Source organism: Pagrus pagrus (assembly GCF_965226575.1).
Source record: "Pagrus pagrus genome assembly, chromosome: 12".
NCBI classification, from domain to species: Eukaryota; Metazoa; Chordata; class Actinopteri; order Spariformes; family Sparidae; genus Pagrus; species Pagrus pagrus.
The window spans coordinates 29,494,304-29,515,296 of record NC_140196.1 but is presented as its reverse complement, the minus strand read 5'-3'; the positions used below and the strand labels follow the sequence as shown (position 1 = coordinate 29,515,296).

The 20,993-nt window shown below is 39.1% G+C and overlaps 1 protein-coding gene across 1 annotated transcript; it reads left to right on the top strand.

Annotated features, from left to right (window-relative positions):
- The first annotated feature begins 1,141 nt into the window (after positions 1–1,141).
- Positions 1,142–7,496, top strand: tmem70 (transmembrane protein 70). Its single transcript, XM_084368926.1, has 3 exons — positions 1,142–1,396; positions 3,276–3,375; positions 6,844–7,496. The coding sequence occupies exons 1-3, from the start codon at positions 1,220–1,222 to the stop codon at positions 7,287–7,289; spliced, it is 723 nt and encodes a 240-aa protein (XP_084225052.1). The 5' UTR covers positions 1,142–1,219; the 3' UTR covers positions 7,290–7,496.
- The last annotated feature ends 13,497 nt before the right edge of the window (positions 7,497–20,993 follow it).

Here is a 20,993-nt window from a genome sequence, read left to right as displayed (position 1 = left end):
TAACTTTTGGCCTAATTTACTGCGTCATCACCGGTCTGTATGAACACCACATTACGTCAACGCTTTTTTAGTGTTGCATGTCTGTGCCACTGCCACTTGAGCACTGACCTCTCTGTGTGAAACGTATGCCTGCCTTATCTAGTTCATTTCATCTTGCTCACTGACATCTGTTTTCCACAAATGACTAATGACTTGATTTCAGTTTATCTTTTATCTTTTTGTCACTTTTGAAGTGCTATCATTTTTTTATCTTGACTTTTTGCCTTTTAATTGACTTTTTGGCTTGCTGTTGGCTTTTTTCCAACTTTTGTTTGGCTGGTTAACATCATTATCATCATCTTGTCATCATCTGGGTCGGGATGCTATGGAGCTGGAAAGAAGCAATACTTATTCCAATCCAGGAAACCTGGAAAAGATGCCATCAGGCCTGGAAACAGGGGAAGAACTAATACTCGAAATCCAAAAAAGTCTATTCAGGTTACACATGCTTGAAGTGGATTTGAGGTTCTGCTGGGTACCTGCTCAAGTGGGCAGAAAAGGAAACGAAGGAGCAGACAGAATAGCCAAAAAAAAAAAAAAAGCAACCAGGATGAGGGATGTCATTGATATACCTTTTGGCAAAGGAGACGCTAAGGCAATGGTTTAAAAAGAAAATATGAAGAAATGGCAAATTAGATGGGACAGGGATAGTAGCAGAAGGAAATACTATCACAGCAAACAGAAAACTGTTAATATACAGGGTGCTCCCAGAAGAAACAGAAGGGACGACACAGCTCTAACAAGACTTGACCACACAGAGCTAATAAAATGTATTTATTACAGAGAATGCTGAACATATACTAAGACACTGAGGAAAGGCTAAGTCAATATAGTATAAGACAGTGGGGACAGCAGGAGAGGGGCTACACACAGACAGCCTTTGTAGAATGAGGAGATATATAGTGAGAGGTTTTTTGAGGGGGCTGTTTTGTTTTTGTTCTCTGTTTTAATGTATTTAGTTATTTCATTTACTGTGTGATGTAAGGCAGTGCCACATGTCCCGAAGCTACACACTCCGGTACGGTAGGTGGCGCTATGCACTGTAAAAGTCATGGTTACAACCCGACATAAATTAAGAAGAAGAAGAAGAAGAAGAAGAAGAAGAAGTATCAGCAGCAGCAGCACAGGAAGTACTTCCAGCACGAGTGAAATTCAGCTAGCTAAGAAGAGCTAACTCAGAATGATTTCTGCACATATCCTGCGAACATTACGACCCTGTAGTATCTCTCGGTCGTTCAGTAATATGAACGTTACGGCCGCGCGACATTTCGCACCGTTTACCCAGGCTTGCTTCAGAGTGGCGAGTAGGAGCCAGCTACCTGCTGTCAGGAGGTCATTCCTCCAGACACACAACAAGGTGACGTTATTAACACCGCATTCACATTGTGTTTTCTTAAGAGATGCACAGGGGTTAGCATCAAGCCTATACTTTAATGGACGTGTTAACCTGACAAATGTAAACGAAACTAGTTGATATTAGGTAAGTTAGCATTAGCTGCTAAGATCGCTCTGTCTGGAATCGACTGGTAATGCTTGCAGGACTGACTGAGGTCTAGAAAAGAGCCCAGTAGGATATCTGACCAAAACAGACCTTTTCAGATTTCTGTACAAATTCAACATTTACAGTGTCACATAGGAAACAGCAAAAATAAGCAGAAATCCTCTGAATATTTTCTTTGGGAATTACTTACACTACTGTGAAATACTGCCAATGTTTTAAAACATCAGTAAAACCATGTCAAAGCTTGTTTAGCTAGGGTATTACAATTATTATTATTATTTTTATTATTATTATCAATTATTTTAATGTTGTCTGTGCTTTTTTCGGGAACTGCTTTCACAGTATAATTAATAATTAAGTTTTTGTATTCATGAATAGTTCCTCCATCCTTCATCGTGTTGCAGTGTCATTAGCACATCACAGGTTGGCTTAGATTGCTGCTCCAAATCAAAATGTGGCGGGAATACGCATCGGATAACACAGCCTGATTATAATGCTTAGAACATCAGCTATCAGCATTTGAAATGTTTTATTAGTACCCAACTTATTGCAGTTCTATAAACTGCAAGAACCACAAACAGCGTGTAAAAACAGACTTAAGGCAGGAATGTTTACTCGAGGAGTTGCAGTTTTTCCCTGTTAAAATTCAACAGTGTAAAGTCTATGTAACAAAAGAGGAAACGTTGATTTTGCTGTTGTCTGTTAAACAAAAAGATGGTTTTCCTTTTACCCAGGCTGCATGAGTAGTAGAATCACCTGAATACCATGCAGTCCAGTACAACACCACCACTAACTACACCTCAATGCTGAAGCATATAATGCATTTGGAACAACCTAATGAAAAGACACCCGAAACGCATCAGGGTCATACCAAACCAACTAGGGCTGCACAGTTAATCGAGGTATGATCAAAATTGTGATATGGCTTTGTGCAATATCCAAATCACAAGGAGCCGCAGTGTTTTGACAAAGGTAAAATGTGTGACAAAAGAACATTAAAATGAAGGACTGTAGTGCTGCCGAGGTGTCTTTGCCTTTAAATTTTGTTCGGCAGATGGTGAGAAAAATATTTTTTGTTCAGTACAGAACCCAACAAATATCACATCCCCATGATTTTAATATGTTTTCAGTAAAAATTAAAACAACGAACATTCATATCTGAAATGGAAAAAGGAATAGAGGGGATTGAGTTCATGATCAAGAGGTGTGTAACTAAACTTTAATGGAGAACATGGTCAGAGACAATGAGGTCATAGGTCACAGAGTCAGGTACATTGAGGGCAAGCAGCGTGAGTTTGTTTGAGCTTTGATGTGCATTACCGCCATCAAGCTGAAATCACAAGATCACGCAAGAATCCAGCTCTGATTTCCAAATTCCTACATAGCCTGCCCTGAATATAGAGCAGGGAACTGGTAGGCCTACTGTATAGCCTGATCTTCACAGGTGAACACATTTCTAACATCGCACGTACCGTTATATCGCTCAAACCTACAATGTGGTATCTGCGAGCAGATCGGAGTAAGCTGAGAAATGTGTTGAGGGCATGTCCAGGGTCTGTGGTGAACGACGTGAATGATGGCTGAAGATTTTCTTTTAAATTGATTGCATACATTTAGACTGATAATGTGTATGAAATTAATACATTGTAGGACAGCACAACTAGGGCTGTCACTAATCTCCCAATCCACAATACAATTTAAAATTGAGAGCTTTTTTTGCTGTTTCTTTGAATAGGTGCAGTCTCAATGTCCGTCCACCTGCTGTCTCTCCACGGCAGTCCACTCCGAGGATGGGAACCTTATTTACAGCGGCAACCTGGGCAATTCTATTAAAGGTGATTTACTTGAACCCTATTACATCTGAAGAAAGAAAAAAAAACACTATCTGATACTAGTTTTCAGTTGTACAAAGATTGATATGTTTGCTTGTAGGGCTGGGCAATATGGCCCTAATATTGCAATATTTTTGGCTGTACCGGGCTCCAGGCTGCGACCACTTAGTTGCATTTTTGTGACTATTTTTGGAGACAGGGCGACTAAATTGTATGAATAGGATCACATGTGTGGCCTTCTCTCTCTCTCTCTAAAAAAAAAAAAAAAAAAGTCACACACACTGATAATTTGTTGGACCGCCTTTAGCTTTGATTACAGCACACATTTGCCGTGGCATCATTTTGATAAGTGTATGCAATGTCACAACATTTATATTCATCCAGAGTTGCATTCATTTTTCACCAAGATCTTGATGGGGGAGTTGGGTCACTGCGCAAAGTCTTCTCCAGCACATCCCAAAGATTCTCCATTGGGTTAAAGGAGAAATTTGCCATAATTTATGTAGATATCCCACTCAGTGTTGATGGTAAATGTAGTTCATTGAGGCAATAAAATCCCTTGTGGTGATGTCTTGAAAGAGAAAGTTGGGTTATTAGAGTCTTCCTGCCTGCACAGCCTGCCTACATGTATCAGGATGCGTTGCAGACAACCTCCTGACGCCCCACCCGCTAATACAGGGCTATTCAATAACAAATTCAGTTGGGCCAAATTTTAAAATCAAGAAATCTAGCCGGGCCAGACATGTTAGGCACCCAGTACGCAGCTGGTAATGACAAATTTCAAACCAATACAGATCAATGTGATGAAAAATATGCACTTTTTATTCATAGTCTCCCTTTTAAATTTGGTAACATGACAAAGGCACATCAAAAAGTGCATAAAAACACAATAACAGAGCTGTAATTGAACAGAACCTGTTGTAGTAGAAATATTTTTTCACTTTCACCGCTCTCTCCTGAGATCCCTCTGGGAAGTTTGTCAGGAAAAGTCGTGTGTTTCTCGATATGGTGCCTTCGGACATTGTAATCTTTGAGTACCCCAATGCACTTAAATTAAACACATGAGTTTGGCGTTTGAACTTGATGGTAAAATGAACAAGTAATTGTCAGTCCAGACAGGGTTAAATCGGCGGTTTTCATTGTCAGTTTTACATTTCAAAGGACATGTTTTTTGGGGTATCTTGGCACTACTTCTGATAGCACCGCTGTAGAATACTACATAGACTATATATTTGTTTAGAATTCATTTAGATTTTAGTCCAGTGAGACTTGATCATTGTTCACAATAAAAACTGTGAAGCGATGTTGTAAAACTTTCAATGAATACAACAAACAATAATATGGAATATGGCCTAGTGGACCGATGAACTAATAACGTTTACTGATAACCTGCAGTCATCACAGCCTCTAACTTCAAGCAACACTATAGGAAACAAGGAGAAATGTGCATAAATGTCGCATCACCACCTGACCACTCACGGAATTATCTGGTGGTATTAATAATGATTTAAAATGACGATCAAAAGAACGGGACTCAACATGTAGCTCGCTAATGTCACTATACAGTATGAGGAATATTATAAGCCAGGTTTATGCCTGTGGTCTGTCTGCTGACAAGACATTTCCAGTGCCTCATGGAAATTATATTTTAAAAAATCTGCAGTATAAACAAACAGAATTCATTAAAGCAAGTCATTTGGTGTTTTCAAAGTCACTCTATGAAGCTGAGGTGGATTATTCTGTTAGCTGTCAGAGGCTGCTGGTGTGAGGCTTTGAGCCGTCTGTAAATCTTTGGTTACAGTTTTCATCAGGTCGGTTTCTCTCCTCTCCTCTGGAGCAGGTTCGGTGGTCAGAGAAAGGGCCTGCTGCAGGTTTACCAGCAGGTTGGACTCATTGTCACCTGTTGGAGCTGCAGCCCTGTGTGCTCTCAGAGATGCTGATGCTGACTCCGTGCACTCATCGTGTTCCATTCTTGACATGCCCTCTTCAACCACCACACTTGTTCAGCTTTGATCTCCTCATACTGACGACTGAGGAACAAATCTTCAGCATGTCCTTTCATGGTCCTTAGTGCTTTGAATTAAGTGGCTTTGTGTTTAATAATTACAGTAAGCTTTAGTGTGTGTTTTTCACAGGCCCTCGCACAAACAGCTGTTGTGTATGTTTGGAGACGGTAAACTGTACGCCTACATATATTCTAAATATATTTAAAACATTGCACTAGACGACAGAATTCTCACTCAGTGGTTCCTTTCCTCTCAGCCCTGATGGTCTTGTTTTTTTTTTACAGTTTATCTTTAGGATCCTGAAGAAGGTGGCTCACCTCTATGCAAACGAGAAGTGAACTTTCATGTAACGCACATGTGCTGCTTCAGGCTGGTTGTTGGTGACAGTATCCAACAAAAACTGCCCATGCCAAAATTCACTGCAGCAGAAATAATCTGTTTCTGTTAGCATCGGTGGGCAATTTGAGCAAACACAACCAGTCGCTGTCTTTTGTTGGCAGCTCTCGATAGTTTCTGTTGACCATGTCCTCTCACGCTATTCCAGCTGCAGCTCAGCCTCTCTCTGCTGGAGTTCTTCATTTGTTTACTCTAACTCGAATAAGTACCCTGTCTGAGTATCAAAGTCAGCCAAAATACTGTAAAAAGTCTTGAAGATCACTGGCCCCACCATTGTAACCACTGGCCCAGGAATCGATCCCCATAATAACGAAAAAGAACAATTTTATTTAATAACATTTATTTTAATACTGCAGTACTGAGGTCAAAAAGTGCAAATATATAAATCAAGTGCAAACAGTGCTGCATTACTCAAGCACAATCAGTTCTTCCTCCATCTCCTCCTCAGTTGGTTGATTTTTGCGCCCCCCTCCATGTTACAGGGCGTTTTACTTGACACATGCTAAAAAATAAGATAAGATTTACAGCCCCACCCCACACCATGTTCTCTAATGCAGACATCAAGTTTAAATACTTGACCAACAGTGTTTTACAGGAGGATGATCTGAACAGCTGTTCTATTCACACTTAAAATGTTTTTTGTCTTTTCAATGTAATTTTCAATCTATGAAATCAATCTGTGCCTTTTCTTTGCCAAGCTTCTCTCAAGTTTTACTCTTTCAAATAATCAACCATCAGCCATACCCTTCTGGTCCACTGTTACTGTATATATTGTAAACTTGTGAAATCCAACACTGAACTATAAAGTAATTCCTAAATCAAAGCCACTTACAGTGCTTCTATATACAAGCAAAGTTACAGTCATATAAGACTTCAGTTGCTGTATTAAACTGCAGGTTTTTGGTAAATTTACTTTACAAAGACTGATGCAACAACCTACTGCTGATGGAAATGCATACAATACTTAGATTAAATGAATATGTGCCTGATGATAGCAGTGTATAGAAAAGTGTTCTACAGTACCCTTCTGTTAGGTAACCTATGTTCTCTGAATCTTCTTTTTCGTCAGGGGTAAAGCTGTTTTCTTACAGTACCAGTGGGTTCAGCCTCATCGTCATGGCCCAAATCCTCCTGAAGACTGGTTTAGGAGTCCAGGGCTTCGCCATTCAGGCTGTTTATTGTGGAATCATTGGCATGTTCACCTTCCTCATCCCTGCCCTCCTCCATCTTATGACCAAGGGCTACGTGATCCGCCTGTACCACAACCCAGAAAGAGACACCTACACTGCCATCACGTACAGTGTCTTCCTCACTGAAAAAAAGAATGTGTTCCACCAGAGGCAGGTCAGGATCCCAGCCGTCAGCAAGATGTTCACCACCTTCTATGCTGACCACATTGGGCTACTGGTAAACCCCGACATGTTCCCCATCCCACATGACTACAACCATCTGATGGGCTATGATAAACCCTTCAGGTTTGACGCAGACGATATTAACAGACCTGATGAGAGCTGAAGGACTGACTGCAATGAGGTTTGATGTGATGTTACAATGACTTACATCCACAACTCAAACTGTATAGTCCATTCTATTTCTACCAGGGTGGATTATCCACCCATACTTAGGACTTGGCAACCAGAGTATGTTCTCAAATACATTATTAGTTTTTTTTGTCAATATAAATATCATGTTAATAAATCATCATATTTCCTTGAAAACTGACCTGGGGCTTTATTTGCATCAACTGCAGAAAGTGAAGGGCCTTTACTTGATGAAGGCTTGTATTGGAGCCAGGCCTTTTTAGTTTTTTTTTTTATAAAAAATGTATTTTGTATTGCTTCAACACTTCCCTCTTGTGTTTCAATGGACGGAGACCCTTCTATAACAGGGCTTTTATTATGAAACATATATAACAGCTAGATTTGATTAAAGGTAGACAAAGCAAAGCCGATCAGAATGAATTAATCAAATGCCACCATTGTGTCAGCTTGAATAGCAACAAATTATAATAATGCTCCACTTATTCGGTGATAAACATGAGTTGAGTCTTGCAATAAAGGCTTCTCTGAGAGGGAAACGGGGGTTGTTACAGGCTTGATCACAGCAGCCACAGGACTATTTAATTTTTTAAGTAATATAACACTTGATTAACTTGCAGTACTCAGATGCTCGAAAATCCTGTGCTGCTTAAATTGCACAGAATGGTGCCCCGTCAACAGTTCCATCTGGCTGTGTTTTAAAGTCCCACTCCAGTGTATTTTAGCAATTTTATATTTTATGAATTTCTGGATTATTTCCCGACAATGTTGATGAGCCACGCTGTTCATCAAATATTTAAAAAAAAAAAAAAATGTTGCCATGAAACTTTGAAAGAAAGAAGTGGGTGGTTCCAGTTTAATTTTAATTGTTTCAGCTTATCTTTACAATTTATGGTTTCAGTTTGAGCATTTCAATTAAATGTCTTTTCCTTTTACTCACTTCACATCTAAAATTATAATTTTACTTTTTTTTTCAAAAAACCAATCACCATCATTTCCTTTTTTAGTTTAATTAGTGCCTTATTATCCCTCATATTGTAATAAAATAATCTTTGATTACATCTCTTTTAATTTTCAATTCTAGTTGGACTTTTAATTTTAATAACGACCACAAAGATCTTCCGTACAGAGGATGCTCTGAGCATGTGGAAACTTGAGCTGTGAATTTCTGGACAACCATTTCTGACTATATTTATGAATGTACCCATATTTATAGATAAACAAGCACCAGACTAATGGTTACTCTTAATCGTTTTGATAGTTAACACTATAACACAGCTGGGGTGGACCCAGTTAGTGCGTTAAAGTACTGACCACAGGTTTACCACGCAATGTCATCACCACATGAAAAAGGTGAAGGGAATAGACAAAATGTTCAGTACCAGGGTATCATAGCATTTGTGTGTTTTGTGCTTAATGCTGTTCAAATGTTGACTATGTATGGCTATTTAAAACATATGTCCAGTAGTTATTTTTTTATATGCCAAATTGGCCATCAAAGAAAAGTCTGACAGCAGCAGCCTATAAAGATAATGAAGAGGTTAGGGTCAGGACTTTTGCTTGTGGAACGGCTCACCGTCGCATAAATAATCTAAATTAATGCGTTATTTTGACACCTCTAGTTATAAGTATTTAAGTACTTTCACCTCCAAACTGTTCTTAGCTTAAATACTTTAGTACATTTATGTATGGTTAACTTGTTAAATCAGACACTCCATAGAATAGGCAAGCATCCTTCTGGACTGTGCACACTATAATAAACCAGAAACTGTCAAACATGACCTGATGGATTGCACAGGTTTGATAAAGACAGAAGGGAATTTATAACATTACTAAATGGGGAAAAAACCCCATAAAATATTACATTACATATCATGAAAAGTACAGAATCTTCTCATAATTAGGCTGCTTAAGAGTAACAGGAATAACAGAATTTAGTAATGTTTTTTTTATACCAATCTACTGCTACAATCAAATCCAGTAGTTGGTGGTAATATGGCTATAAGCTAGTTTGCCAGCTGAAAAATGAAAACTGAAAGAAGAAATAAAACTTAAAGAAGTAAAGTTGTCATTTTGTCATATTAAACTGCAGCTCACCCATGCTTAATGTTCCCCTGAACAGAGACCTTCTGTCCTGCTGTGTGTTTAGCTCCATTAGAAGTTAGCTCCATTAGCCAGCCCCACACTACAGGACTGCTGGCCACCGGCTGCCAACAGCTAACTAGCTCCTCTCCCAACATGTATTTGTCGATAGAGTTTACTGCAACATTTCAGATTTTTCTGAAATTCAGATCACATTTTTCTTAGGTTTTGCACTAAGTAGCCTGTCAGCGACTGTAACTAGCACTGACAGAGTTTTGTAGAGAGAGAGATACATATATTAAAGCATGAGAGGAAACACTGTTGTAGTCAGTGCTTGATTCAGTTGGTCATTTGCTAAGCAATAGTCATACATACTGTACACATACAAAAAACCCTTGCATCCCGAAGGCATCCTGGGGAAGATCTTCTGTTGCCCTGCGCTACTGACAGAAGATCAGAATGAAAATGTGTTGTCTCTAGATGAAGTATTAAGAGGAACTTATGTTGTCCTTCATATTCATCTAGTTTTTAATGTAAATAAATATAATGTAATAAAGCATTTTTCTTAAGTCTGTATGACCAAGTCATAATAATCCTTGAGCACAATTATTTGAATATTTCTTTAATGTTAAGTAAATACAATCAAGTATGAATAAATAATACAAATACAATATTTACTTTAAAACATAATTAAACATATATTAGTAACATACATTAGTGTCACACATGTTATGTGTGATACGTGGAAGTTTTTTCATCTGGGAAGGGCCAAAGTTTGGCATGACACAGAAAGAAGAACTAAACTAATAATTACATTACACTAATAATCAAATATTAAAAACACATAAAAGCAATATCAATAGCTATCATAACTTTGTCACAATAAGTCTGCTTCTGTCTCTATATTTTGTCTTATTTCACCACATGGATGATAATACACATGGATATTTTTTAGCAGTGGCTGTGGTTTCACTCAACACTGAAACTTCTAAATGTGAAAGGTTTCTTTTATGGATGTTGCTCTGGATAAAGAAGCTCATTATGTCCTTGGAGTGGAACTGGGGGTCTTTGGTGGATGTGTCAGAGAGGAGGATGCTGAGAAAACGACTCAGTATAACCACCTGGAGTCATAGCAGAGCACTGTCTACCCTAGACTGAGACCACGGAGGAGCACCACAGAACGCCACAGGAGGTGTTTTCTAGAAGTGGCCATCAACCTGTATAACTCCTCCTCCTTCTGTGGGAAGAACAGCTGAAATAAAGGACACTGACAACAATAATACCAATATTACGTGTACTGTTTTTAACTTTTCAACATCATGTGCACATTATGTTGATTATCAGGTGCAGTATTGTCACTGCCAATTTTACTTTCGATATGGCTGCCCAATAATATATGTTTTCTTTTGTTCATTTTTAGTTTTCTCTTAGGCATCACTTTATTGCATTTACTCTTTCAGCACTTTATATTTTGTATATTTCACTAATATTTAATACCATATTGTCTTTATTCACATAAAACCTGGGCCCAGTGTGTGACTCTTATCATGGGAACCCACTCATTATTACTGGTTGTTTTAACCTAACCAACAAGACCTATCCATTAACCCAGAGACAACATTTGAGTTAAAATGCCACTCTGACCCTCGGAGTGCAGTCAGGTCTGTGTGTCTGTTAATGTGTGTGACAACCCTCACGTCTACATCCCGGCCCCTCTAGAAGAGAGACAGTCAGAGGAATATCCTTTGAAACAATTCCAGGAGAAAACATTGATTTTTATTTTCCATTTAAATTTTCTCATGCATATAAATGTACCTATAGGTTAATTTATATATGGATACATACACACGGATATGTTTGATGAGGTAACGTGATTTTCATTTATAGCATTCACACCTGGATCAATAATGTGTATAACTCTTAAACTAAGTATGCAGTTTCCTGTTACTTTATATGTGTCAGGGACATTTAACCAAATATTAAAATAACTGATCCAGTAGATTTGGTCACATGTTCAGAAGACCTATAATAAATTCATTATTGAACCAAACTTAATGAATGTTTTTGTGACAAAGTAGTTTGTGTGTTCCACTCATTCATCACAGAAACTTGAGAGCAGTAGAAATCACTGGAACTCAATGTGTATGGAAACCTCAAACTTTTAACAAACTTTATCAACTCTTTAGCAAGAAACACAGTAAGTAAAAGGGGAGGGTACAGAAGGGGAGGGTATCGCACAGATGACATCACACTGCGCCCTTCCCCCTTTTCACCGGACACTTAAAAACAGAAAAACTATGAAGCTGTCATGTCTTCCCTTGCTCTCTGCTCCATGCTCTTCTTGGACCTCGACTGTTGACGCTCTGCCAGCAGTGAATGATGCCTGGCCTTGTTTAATTTGAAATCTTCCTCCGCTCTGTGTATGTTGTGTTTTTGAACACAGCTCAACACCATTCACAGTCTCATCCAAAACTCCATCTTTGTATTTATTTTGGTCAGTCTCATTGTTAAATGTAGTTTGGTGTATTATTGTGTTGCTAGTGTCTTGTCTTGTGTCAGTAGTGTAATTTAATAAAAGTTTATATATAGTATATAAGTCAGTGCCTCTGTTTAACAGTCATTTTACATTCAGTCTTAATGCATGCCAGTTCTGTCTATGCTTTACTTGAATTGCAAATGATTATTTCCCCAAAGTGAATGTGTGCTTCATAGATTTTTTGACTGATCACAGAGGAAACGTGTTTGTTTTTATTTTTGCCGAATAGGAAATGATATTGGTCGACGAATGATTAATGTGGTTGGGGTTATAACTTTTCTTAATGCCATATTTCCCCTAAATTGAGCTAAAGCTGTACTTATGTTATTTAACATAATTCACAACAAAATTGTAACAGTGAACGCAATTTAATGTTAAAGGATACTTTCCCTCATTTTTTGCTTTAAAAAAAAGTAATAGTTGCCATAACTTTGAAAAAAGTATCCTTTTTGTCGTTTGTCAGTGTGTGTCCGAGTCAAAGGTTCTGTATAATGTACAAACTCTATATGGTATTTTTAAAAGCATATGTTCATCAGAGCAGCCTCTTCCTGAGCATATTCTCACCGTTCATTCAGCCTTTCTTCTGCTCAGCCCTCTTCTCTAACAGTTACCTCACTACTGCTGCTACATGCTGCCATTCTATTCAACGCAGACAATCTTAAACTACAACCTCTTTTACAAAAGACATTGGGATGCTGTGTAAAACATTCATACAAACAGGAAGGCAATTATTTGCAACTCTTTTTCAACATATATTTAGTTGAATACCCCACAATAAGATATTTAATGTTCTAACAGAAAGTTAGTTTTTTGCAAATATATACTCAAGGCTTCTCACGGTACATGCTATGTTTTTAAATGAATCTTGGGTTAACTGAGCTGATGTTTATTACTTATACTGTATAATGAAAAAAATAAAATTAGGTAACAGTCGACACATTGATACAAGTTTACGAGTCATGACTAACATTATTAAGTTGATCTACACTATAACTTTTGTTAGGTATTACTGTTTCATTTACAACACATATATGGTATATTACACATTTATTCTACAACAAACAGTATGAAAAACATCTTTTCTTAGACAGGACTTAGTGAGGTGAATAATCAGGTGAATAACGACAGACTTCTGCTTGTTACTCAAGCTACTGCATGTAATCCTCTGCACAGTTGTGTCAGAGGTCAGGTTTTAGCATGGCTGTGGGTACGACAGGGGTTGGCAACCTTTGTGATATGAAGTTTTAAATGTTCTTGTTAATCAGCAGTTTGATTCCATCCATATATAGGCAATGTGCATACCAACATTTAAAAAAAAAAAAAAAATTCTCCAAAAATCAGGACATTGTAATTTTATATGAGAGCACTGTACAATCCTGTCATCCTTATGACAACATCCACATCTGAGTTGAAATCATTAACCCTACCACCACAATCGTTTTCATCAGCAATAAACTTAAATAGCTGCAAGGGCAGCAGATGTCAAAAAGGGAGAATTAAGTGTAACTAACAGAAATAAAAGCACTATAATGCTGGTAGCTTATGAAAACATCTACATCTGAGAAAAGAAGGGACTGAGACGAAGTGCTCCATTATGCAAAGTCATGTGTGCTACAAATAAACAGACGCCAGGCAATGTGATCCCTGGCCCACACAAAATGCCAAATTCTACATAATTCCTTTAAATATACAAATGATGTAGCACATAGTCCCTGATGGTGAGATGATGTACACAAGTGTTGCCTCAACAAACCAATATAAGTACATGATTCTTATTTATCCACTTACAAAAGTTTTTCATAACTTGGGTTACGAGAATCGTGGGTCTCACGAATTCTTCTCGTAATTCTTCTCAAGGAACGCAGGGGGCGGCTTCCTCCTGAGGTACACAGACTGAGACTAACCAAGAAAATCCGTCAGCCACCTCGACTAGACCAGAGATGCATATAACCAGAAAATTGTGACACCACTGGGAAATGACAGCTCTTACCACACACTATCTGGCAATCCAACATCAGAACTTAAAACTAAAATACATACAACTAAAATACATGATAACCTTTTTGCCTAACTATATGATGGACTGTTCCAGTAGGAGATTGTAATGGATCCCCCCAGGAACCCATTCCTACAGTACATCCATACATATAAAGGGTACATTGATGATATTTTTGTCATATGGACCTCCATCGAGGCAAAAATCAGACTTCATGAACACACAAAATGGACATCTGACACCCCCTTTGGCCTATGATCCTTCTAAAAGGAACTTTCTGGACATACTGTAACACAATAATGAATAATCATAAACAACAATGGAAACTTCAGCACAAGCCTATATAGAAAACTGACTGACAGGAATTCATTGTTACATGGACAGTGTCACCATCCTTCACAAATTGGCACCATCCTAGGTCTGGGCGATAAAACGATCTCGATAATTTTCCTGATAAAATTTTCCATGATAAAGATGATAAAGTTATGACATTTATTTTCGATATAGTTATTTTTGAGTCAGTTTTCCTTTACCTAGAAAACACTACATCAACAGCCAATCGCACAGCAGAGAAACAAATGCATGTGGTGGATGTATGTTTCCAGCCCCTCCCACTCACAACTACTCAGAGTAACAGTGACCACCTGTGTGTCGAGCTGACACAAGAAGAAAAGAGTCTCCTAATTTCCCAGTTCCACAGATACTGACTTCAATAAGCAAACTACAGATTTGGATTAAAAATGTTTACAAAGACAGACAGACAGACAGACAGACAGTTGTTGATGGAACAGATTGTGTAATGGCAGGGCAGAGGGTCCAGCAGCAGAGGACAACACCCTTGTCCGTCAATTGAGAGGATAGCAATGTTCCAGGTCCTTGCACAACCAGCTGTCAAAGGGAATGGGAGATTGCACTTTGATTGGTTTCATTTATGTTCCGCCCCATGACTAATTCCGAGTCTAAATACAGCCCCTTTGCGCTGTGCTCCTCACTTTGGGGCCAGATTATCCAGCGTTTAACCAGCAAAATGGATTTGGACGAGCCCTAAACGCACTTGCGCCTTAGACCAAGTGCTATAGATTGTTTAAATAGGCTCCATGTCACCTCAGGGCCTAAACCAAGAAATGGACATTCGCCCTTTTTTGTGATCAGTGTGTATTTGCTATGTTCCACTTGTGACAGTCGTATATATTGTGTATGTATAGTCCACCACTTGTTATACATGGTCTTTGTGTCTCTGACTGTATACATCTTTGTGTACTTTCACTCCTGTCAACCATCGCTTATAATTGAATACATTGTGATCTCGTTGATCTGCTCTGTACATGCGACATCTATTGCAGGTCTGTCCGTCCTGGGAGAGGGATCCCTCCTCTGTGGCTCTCCCTGAGGTTTCTTCCGCATTTTTTTTCCCTGTTAAAAGGGCTTTTTTTTGGGGCAAGTTTTTCCTCACTCGAATCGAGGGTCGAAGGACAGAGGGTGTCGTCTCTGTACAGATTGTAAAGCCCTCTGAGGCAAACTGTGATTTGTGAATTTGGGCTATACAAATAAAATTTGATTTGATTTGATTTGATATATTGTGCACCATATTTAGGACATATAGAGGGACAGCTTTAGTTCATTCACGTACTTCATGACAGCCTGTAGCCTGATGGTGGTTGTGGAAAGTCTTCCCTCTATGATATAATTGTGGATACAGTATTTTATATTTTTTTGCTATTTCATGGCTGTTTTCTCGTGTATTAGAATGCCTTGAAGATATTCATGTACTGTTTTCCCTTTAGGATAGCCTTGTTTGTTAAGGCAACACTTGTACATCATTGCCATTGGGGACTATGCGATACATCATTTGTATATTTGTATCATTTGAATGTTTGTATACGCACAATGTTATATGTTTTCTACTTACTAGAGACTGATCATGTGACTTTTCTCCCATGTATTCAAGATGCCACTGTGCAATGTCACTTTAGTCTGATGAAGAGCAGGTTTGCTCTAAAGGCCACTACTTTGGTGCATTAAATAATATCAGCCACCTTTTTCTATTTCGTGTGATGCTTATATTTGATTCAGCACCTGCCCTTTTTCAGCTTGGATGTGCGTATACAGCTCCAATTACCACCACTGAGCAATGCCTTTAACCCCCAGGTGCTCCTGTGGATCTGCTCAGTGACAGATCAGACTGTGGTTGTACCAGGCATCAGCTATGGATGTGTAACTGTGTGTGTGTGGACAGGACCTTCTTGAAAATGAGAGGAATGCTCTAAATGAAAATCTTTTTTGTTAAATGAAGGTCAGCTATATTAGCTAGGTATAAAGAATGTCACCCACTGCTCCTGTGATAAAAATGCTATAATAACAAAACAACCATAGAGAAAATTCTGCCATGCTGTGAGGAGCATTTTATCTCCTTATCCTTTAGATACTTGCTGCAACCGTATAATACTGATAGGCTTTTTTATTGGCTGTTGGTGGATACCAAACCAGTGCTAAAAGGTTGAATATTAGATTTGCACTCCTCTACCTATCTCAAACTATAGTGCTACATTAACAAAACCCTAAAGAAATGACAGTGTTTTTAAAATGTGGATTGGATCCATGGACCTGATTTTGGTCATTTTTGTAATCTATAGTTTATGTCATTATGTTGACAGATGACACTACATCCATGTCACTTCATCCTGCAGAAGCATCATCACAAAATTCAGAGATGACTCTTTGTAGTGTGGTGATATACCAGACCTCTTCACCCCTGGTGACCTCCTGGGTTTGAGCCACAGTGCTGAGTCAGCTAGCTGCTGTTCGATAATGATGCTGGATCTCCTGGCATCGACATGTGCCGCTGGCTTCCATGCTGCTCTGATTGCCCAGATGCCTCCTCTGTATTACATTGAGCAGGTGAGAGACTCAGCAGCCCATCTTCTGATTGGTTTATTCCACTGTGGAGGTGAAGCTCTGACTGACGGGACGTTGACTGAAGGAGGTCTTTGTTGTCAACACACAGGCTTAGTTTGGAGGGTTCGTCCTCACAGTCTGTGACCAAATCCTGCCAGATAAAGACAAACAGTAAAGGAATAAGGTGTGGCGCTACAGATTTTGTAGTATCGCCCACCTCTATTAGGCAACAGTTCATTTTGAAAACAACATCCTCAAGAAGTGAAGCTCAAACTGTCATTTGATATGCTGCTAAAAGTGTTACATTACCTGTGAGACAGAGACTAATCCCTGTTTCCTGGCAGTAAGGGTCGGTTGTGGAGGTGGACTGGGGTGTACTGGGGGCAGGCTGGATAAAGAAATCAGTGACTGATATGAGGAAGTGTTCAGCGGTGAGGAATGGGTGAGAGGGGTTGTAGCAGTAAAATGGAGGACGGTGGACCCACCATGGAGGGATTTATATTCTGGAAGTTGTTGAAGGACTTGATCTTGGTTTTCATCAGACAGTTGCTGCTGGGGGTTGGTGGGTGGGGACTTGTCTGTGAGAGAGGCCGCAGTAGGACACAAGATGGGGGTGGAGGGTGTGTTGGGTGTGGATGTCAGGGTGCTGTAGGAAGGTGGGATCATTGGTATCTGCCTCTGAAGCAGCTGCATGATGATACCGACGTCTGCTGATATACGAGACTCCAACCTGAAAAACACACACATCCAAATAGATAGACCTACATGAGTTTATGAGGATACAGTATTGAGATACATCAGACTGTAAGTCTTCAATAGTACAGCAACTCCATGTGTTCATAAACATAAATATTTATTTCACATTAATCTGTTAATTTAGGTTCTATTTTGTATAGACTGCCCAAACTGTCTGATGAGAAGAATCTTTGTCAACCAAGTTTTCACTGGTAAGTAAGTCATCGTGTGTGTGCCGAGTTGTTTGTCCCTCTATGTAATGAATATAAAATCACAGAGGCAGGGCTGCTGCTGTTTCTGCAGCTGGTGTCATCAGGCTGTCGTAGAGAAGCCTCTGGCTTTATTCAGACCAAATCAGTCATTGTGACGACTCGCTAAAGTGTTGTGATGTGGGAGTGTCATTCCATGGCCCATTCGTGTGACATAATGTGGTGCAGCCCTAATAAGGTGTTTCTGTAGTAAGGAATTGCAGAGCCAAGATCAGAGCCAGAGTAAATCAGAAGTTCCTAAACTGTATTGCTGAATTTAAATACTATAGTGACAAACTGTATGAGAGCAAATGAAAACTGTTCTTGTTGACAAAGATGCTCCAAAGCATTAAACCCCAAGAGGACATATTTTACATTGATAAGTGATACAGTCAGACCAAGTATGAGATCCAAAAGATCTAGCCCCCTGCTGCTAGATTGCAAACATAACTAACATTTTCTACAACAGAACTCCCTGTATCAACTGGAATAACAATGATGATAATGAATATTTCAACTGCCTCTGCGCAATGAGCGACTCTATAAAGAGCAGAGAAAAGGACAAATCAACTTCCACACCAACCAACAAGAAATTCCAACCTTCCAACTCAATCTCTCTGCTCTAGATGCCGAAATAGCTATGAACTTACTAAAGGAAACAAATACACGAAAGAAACTATTCGCGATCTACAATCACACAGCATGAGAAGCACGAGCATGAAAAGGAAGTGCTGCAGAAAGATGTGGAGGAGAACAACAACTTCAGCAAGATGGCTGAGGAGAAGCTCTATCAGAAGATGGAGGCCAACAAAGAGGACCGCACAGCACTCATTGCAGCGATGAATGACAAATTCAAGGAGAAGGACAAGAAGCTGGAAGAAGTACGAAAGAACAAGGAAACCAAAGGGGGAACTTCAGAAGACTGAAAGTTGCAACTGGGGGATTGTATAGGGTTTTTTACGTATCCAAAGATTGATTTATTTTTAGTTTTTTCCGGCATCCCAAAGCAACCACATGACGACAATCCAGAGCAGCTTATTAAGGACTTCATTAATGACCACTCACCTCAAAATCTCCCTGGACACAATTAAATCAAATCAAATCAAATCAAATTTTATTTGTATAGCCCAAATTCACAAATCACAGTTTGCCTCAGAGGGCTTTACAATCTGTACAGAGACGACACCCTCTGTCCTTCGACCCTCGATTCGAGTGAGGAAAAACTTGCCCCAAAAAAAGCCCTATTAAGGACAGTACATTCCACAGTGTTCACCTCATCGGACCTGGAAACCCCTGCTAACAAACGCCCACATCACATTGTGGCAAAATTTGAACATTACCAAAAGAAACAGAAGGTACAGCGTCATGGTCGACATCTGAAAGGTAGGTAAACACACACGCCTGTAGTTCATACATCACCCCTCTTGACACAATTACCTTCTGTGGCTTCAAGCCAAGAATAAGACAAGGGGGTTGGTGACATAAGAAACACGAAAACAACCTTAACCCACTCATTCAGAAGTAACTCCTTACCCATGTCCACACTGGAACCATGGTTATGTGTCCCCGATAGCATTCAAGGCCTGACAGGTGATGTAAAGAATGTCAGTCACTTAAAGAAATTCACATATGCAGCATTTTACCACTACAATCATCTCTGATATTTATGAATTATTATTGATAGCCAAATTAAACATAAATTCCCTACAAATGTTGCATAATGCCCCAACATATTAATAACCACTGGCAATCATGCTCTTGTGTCTCTCACCTGAGATTTTAACCAACCATCCAACAGATGCCGATTTAATAAATATTGTTACTTGAGGACCCCAACTTTGATATGTGCATCAAAAAAGAGTGGACATCCTTCCTCCAAATAAATGATCCACCTGAAATAGAACCATCACTACTTCATCACTACTTCATATCATATGCCACACACAAGAAAGAGAAAGACAGTGAACAGGCATTGTATTTATAACAACAAATTAAAGAATTACAACATAAAAATGTAAGTACTTCCACATTACAAATCCAAAAGTACATAGGGAATTACAAATTATAACCGAATGAACACACAAATAAGAAAACCTAATTCCTTCTACACACACTCAGACAAGAACAATTTGAATTCATCAATAAATCTGGAAAATACCTGGCTAACCAAATTAAGCGCAACTAAGGAAAATCAATAAATTGAATGATTATGAATTTAGGAGAGAAGACCCTGCAGACACCTGAAGAAATAAAGAAGTCTTTCCAAGATTTGACTCTAACCTGTTTTCATCATCACAGAACCCAAGCTATGTGAATATATGAAGTTGATACACTCTTAACCAGTGTAGACTGGTACACTTGGCTTTGGTGAATCATTTATCCACTGGGTGAGGATTTTATACACATCACCAATGGCCATATTCACCACCAATGGACGAACAGTAAAACGCTTTACTTTACACAGTGGTACAAGGCAGGGATGCCCACTCTCCCCGTCTTTATTCGCCATCTTCATTGAACCACTCGCAGCAGCCATCCATCACAAAATTAAGATCACAGGAATCCAAACAAAGGTTTGCACCATAACTTCAACCTCTATGCAGACGACATTCTACTTTACCTCCTACTTTACTACTTTTCCTCCTTCTCATCTCATCTTCATTACCTAAAACCATTCACCTCATTAACTCTGACTCTAAAATGTCAGACTACACTATCAACTGGTCTAAATGCACTATTCTTCCACTCAACTCTAACAGACGGGATCTGGAAGCTAAAACACAACTTCTCTCTCTCACTGTTAATATCTCATATTGCTCTGCTCACAAATCAGAATGAAGAGCTGGCTGAGTGGTTAATACAAAGGACTATTGTCTGGGTGACCAGAGTTCATGTCCTACAGTATGTGGAAGTGGAGGTTTGTTTTTATATTTTGTTTGGTTAGATTTAGGCAATAAAAATACCTGCTTAGGTTTTGTAAAAGATCGTGGTCAGGATTTAAAAAATAAGTCAGAATCCACTTGGTTTTACATGGGACAGGAGCAGTAATGATCACCAAAAATAAAAATCACGTCTGTTTGACGTTACAAGTGATGAGACACCCAATGTGAGCCGATGAGAATGCGCATCAGGCCTACAATACTAAAGGACAAAGGACTAAGGCAACGCCCCCAGTCCACGCTCAAATAT

What these genes read in the sequence shown, in the direction of transcription:
- tmem70 (XM_084368926.1), top strand. Translation starts at nt 1,220, where the DNA reads ATGATTTCTGCACATATCCTGCGAACATTACGACCCTGTAGTATCTCT. An exon ending in TCCTCCAGACACACAACAAG is followed by an intron (nt 1,397 to 3,275) that starts GTGACGTTATTA and finishes TTCTTTGAATAG; the next exon opens with GTGCAGTCTCAATGTCCGTC. An exon ending in CCTGGGCAATTCTATTAAAG is followed by an intron (nt 3,376 to 6,843) that starts GTGATTTACTTG and finishes CTTTTTCGTCAG; the next exon opens with GGGTAAAGCTGTTTTCTTAC.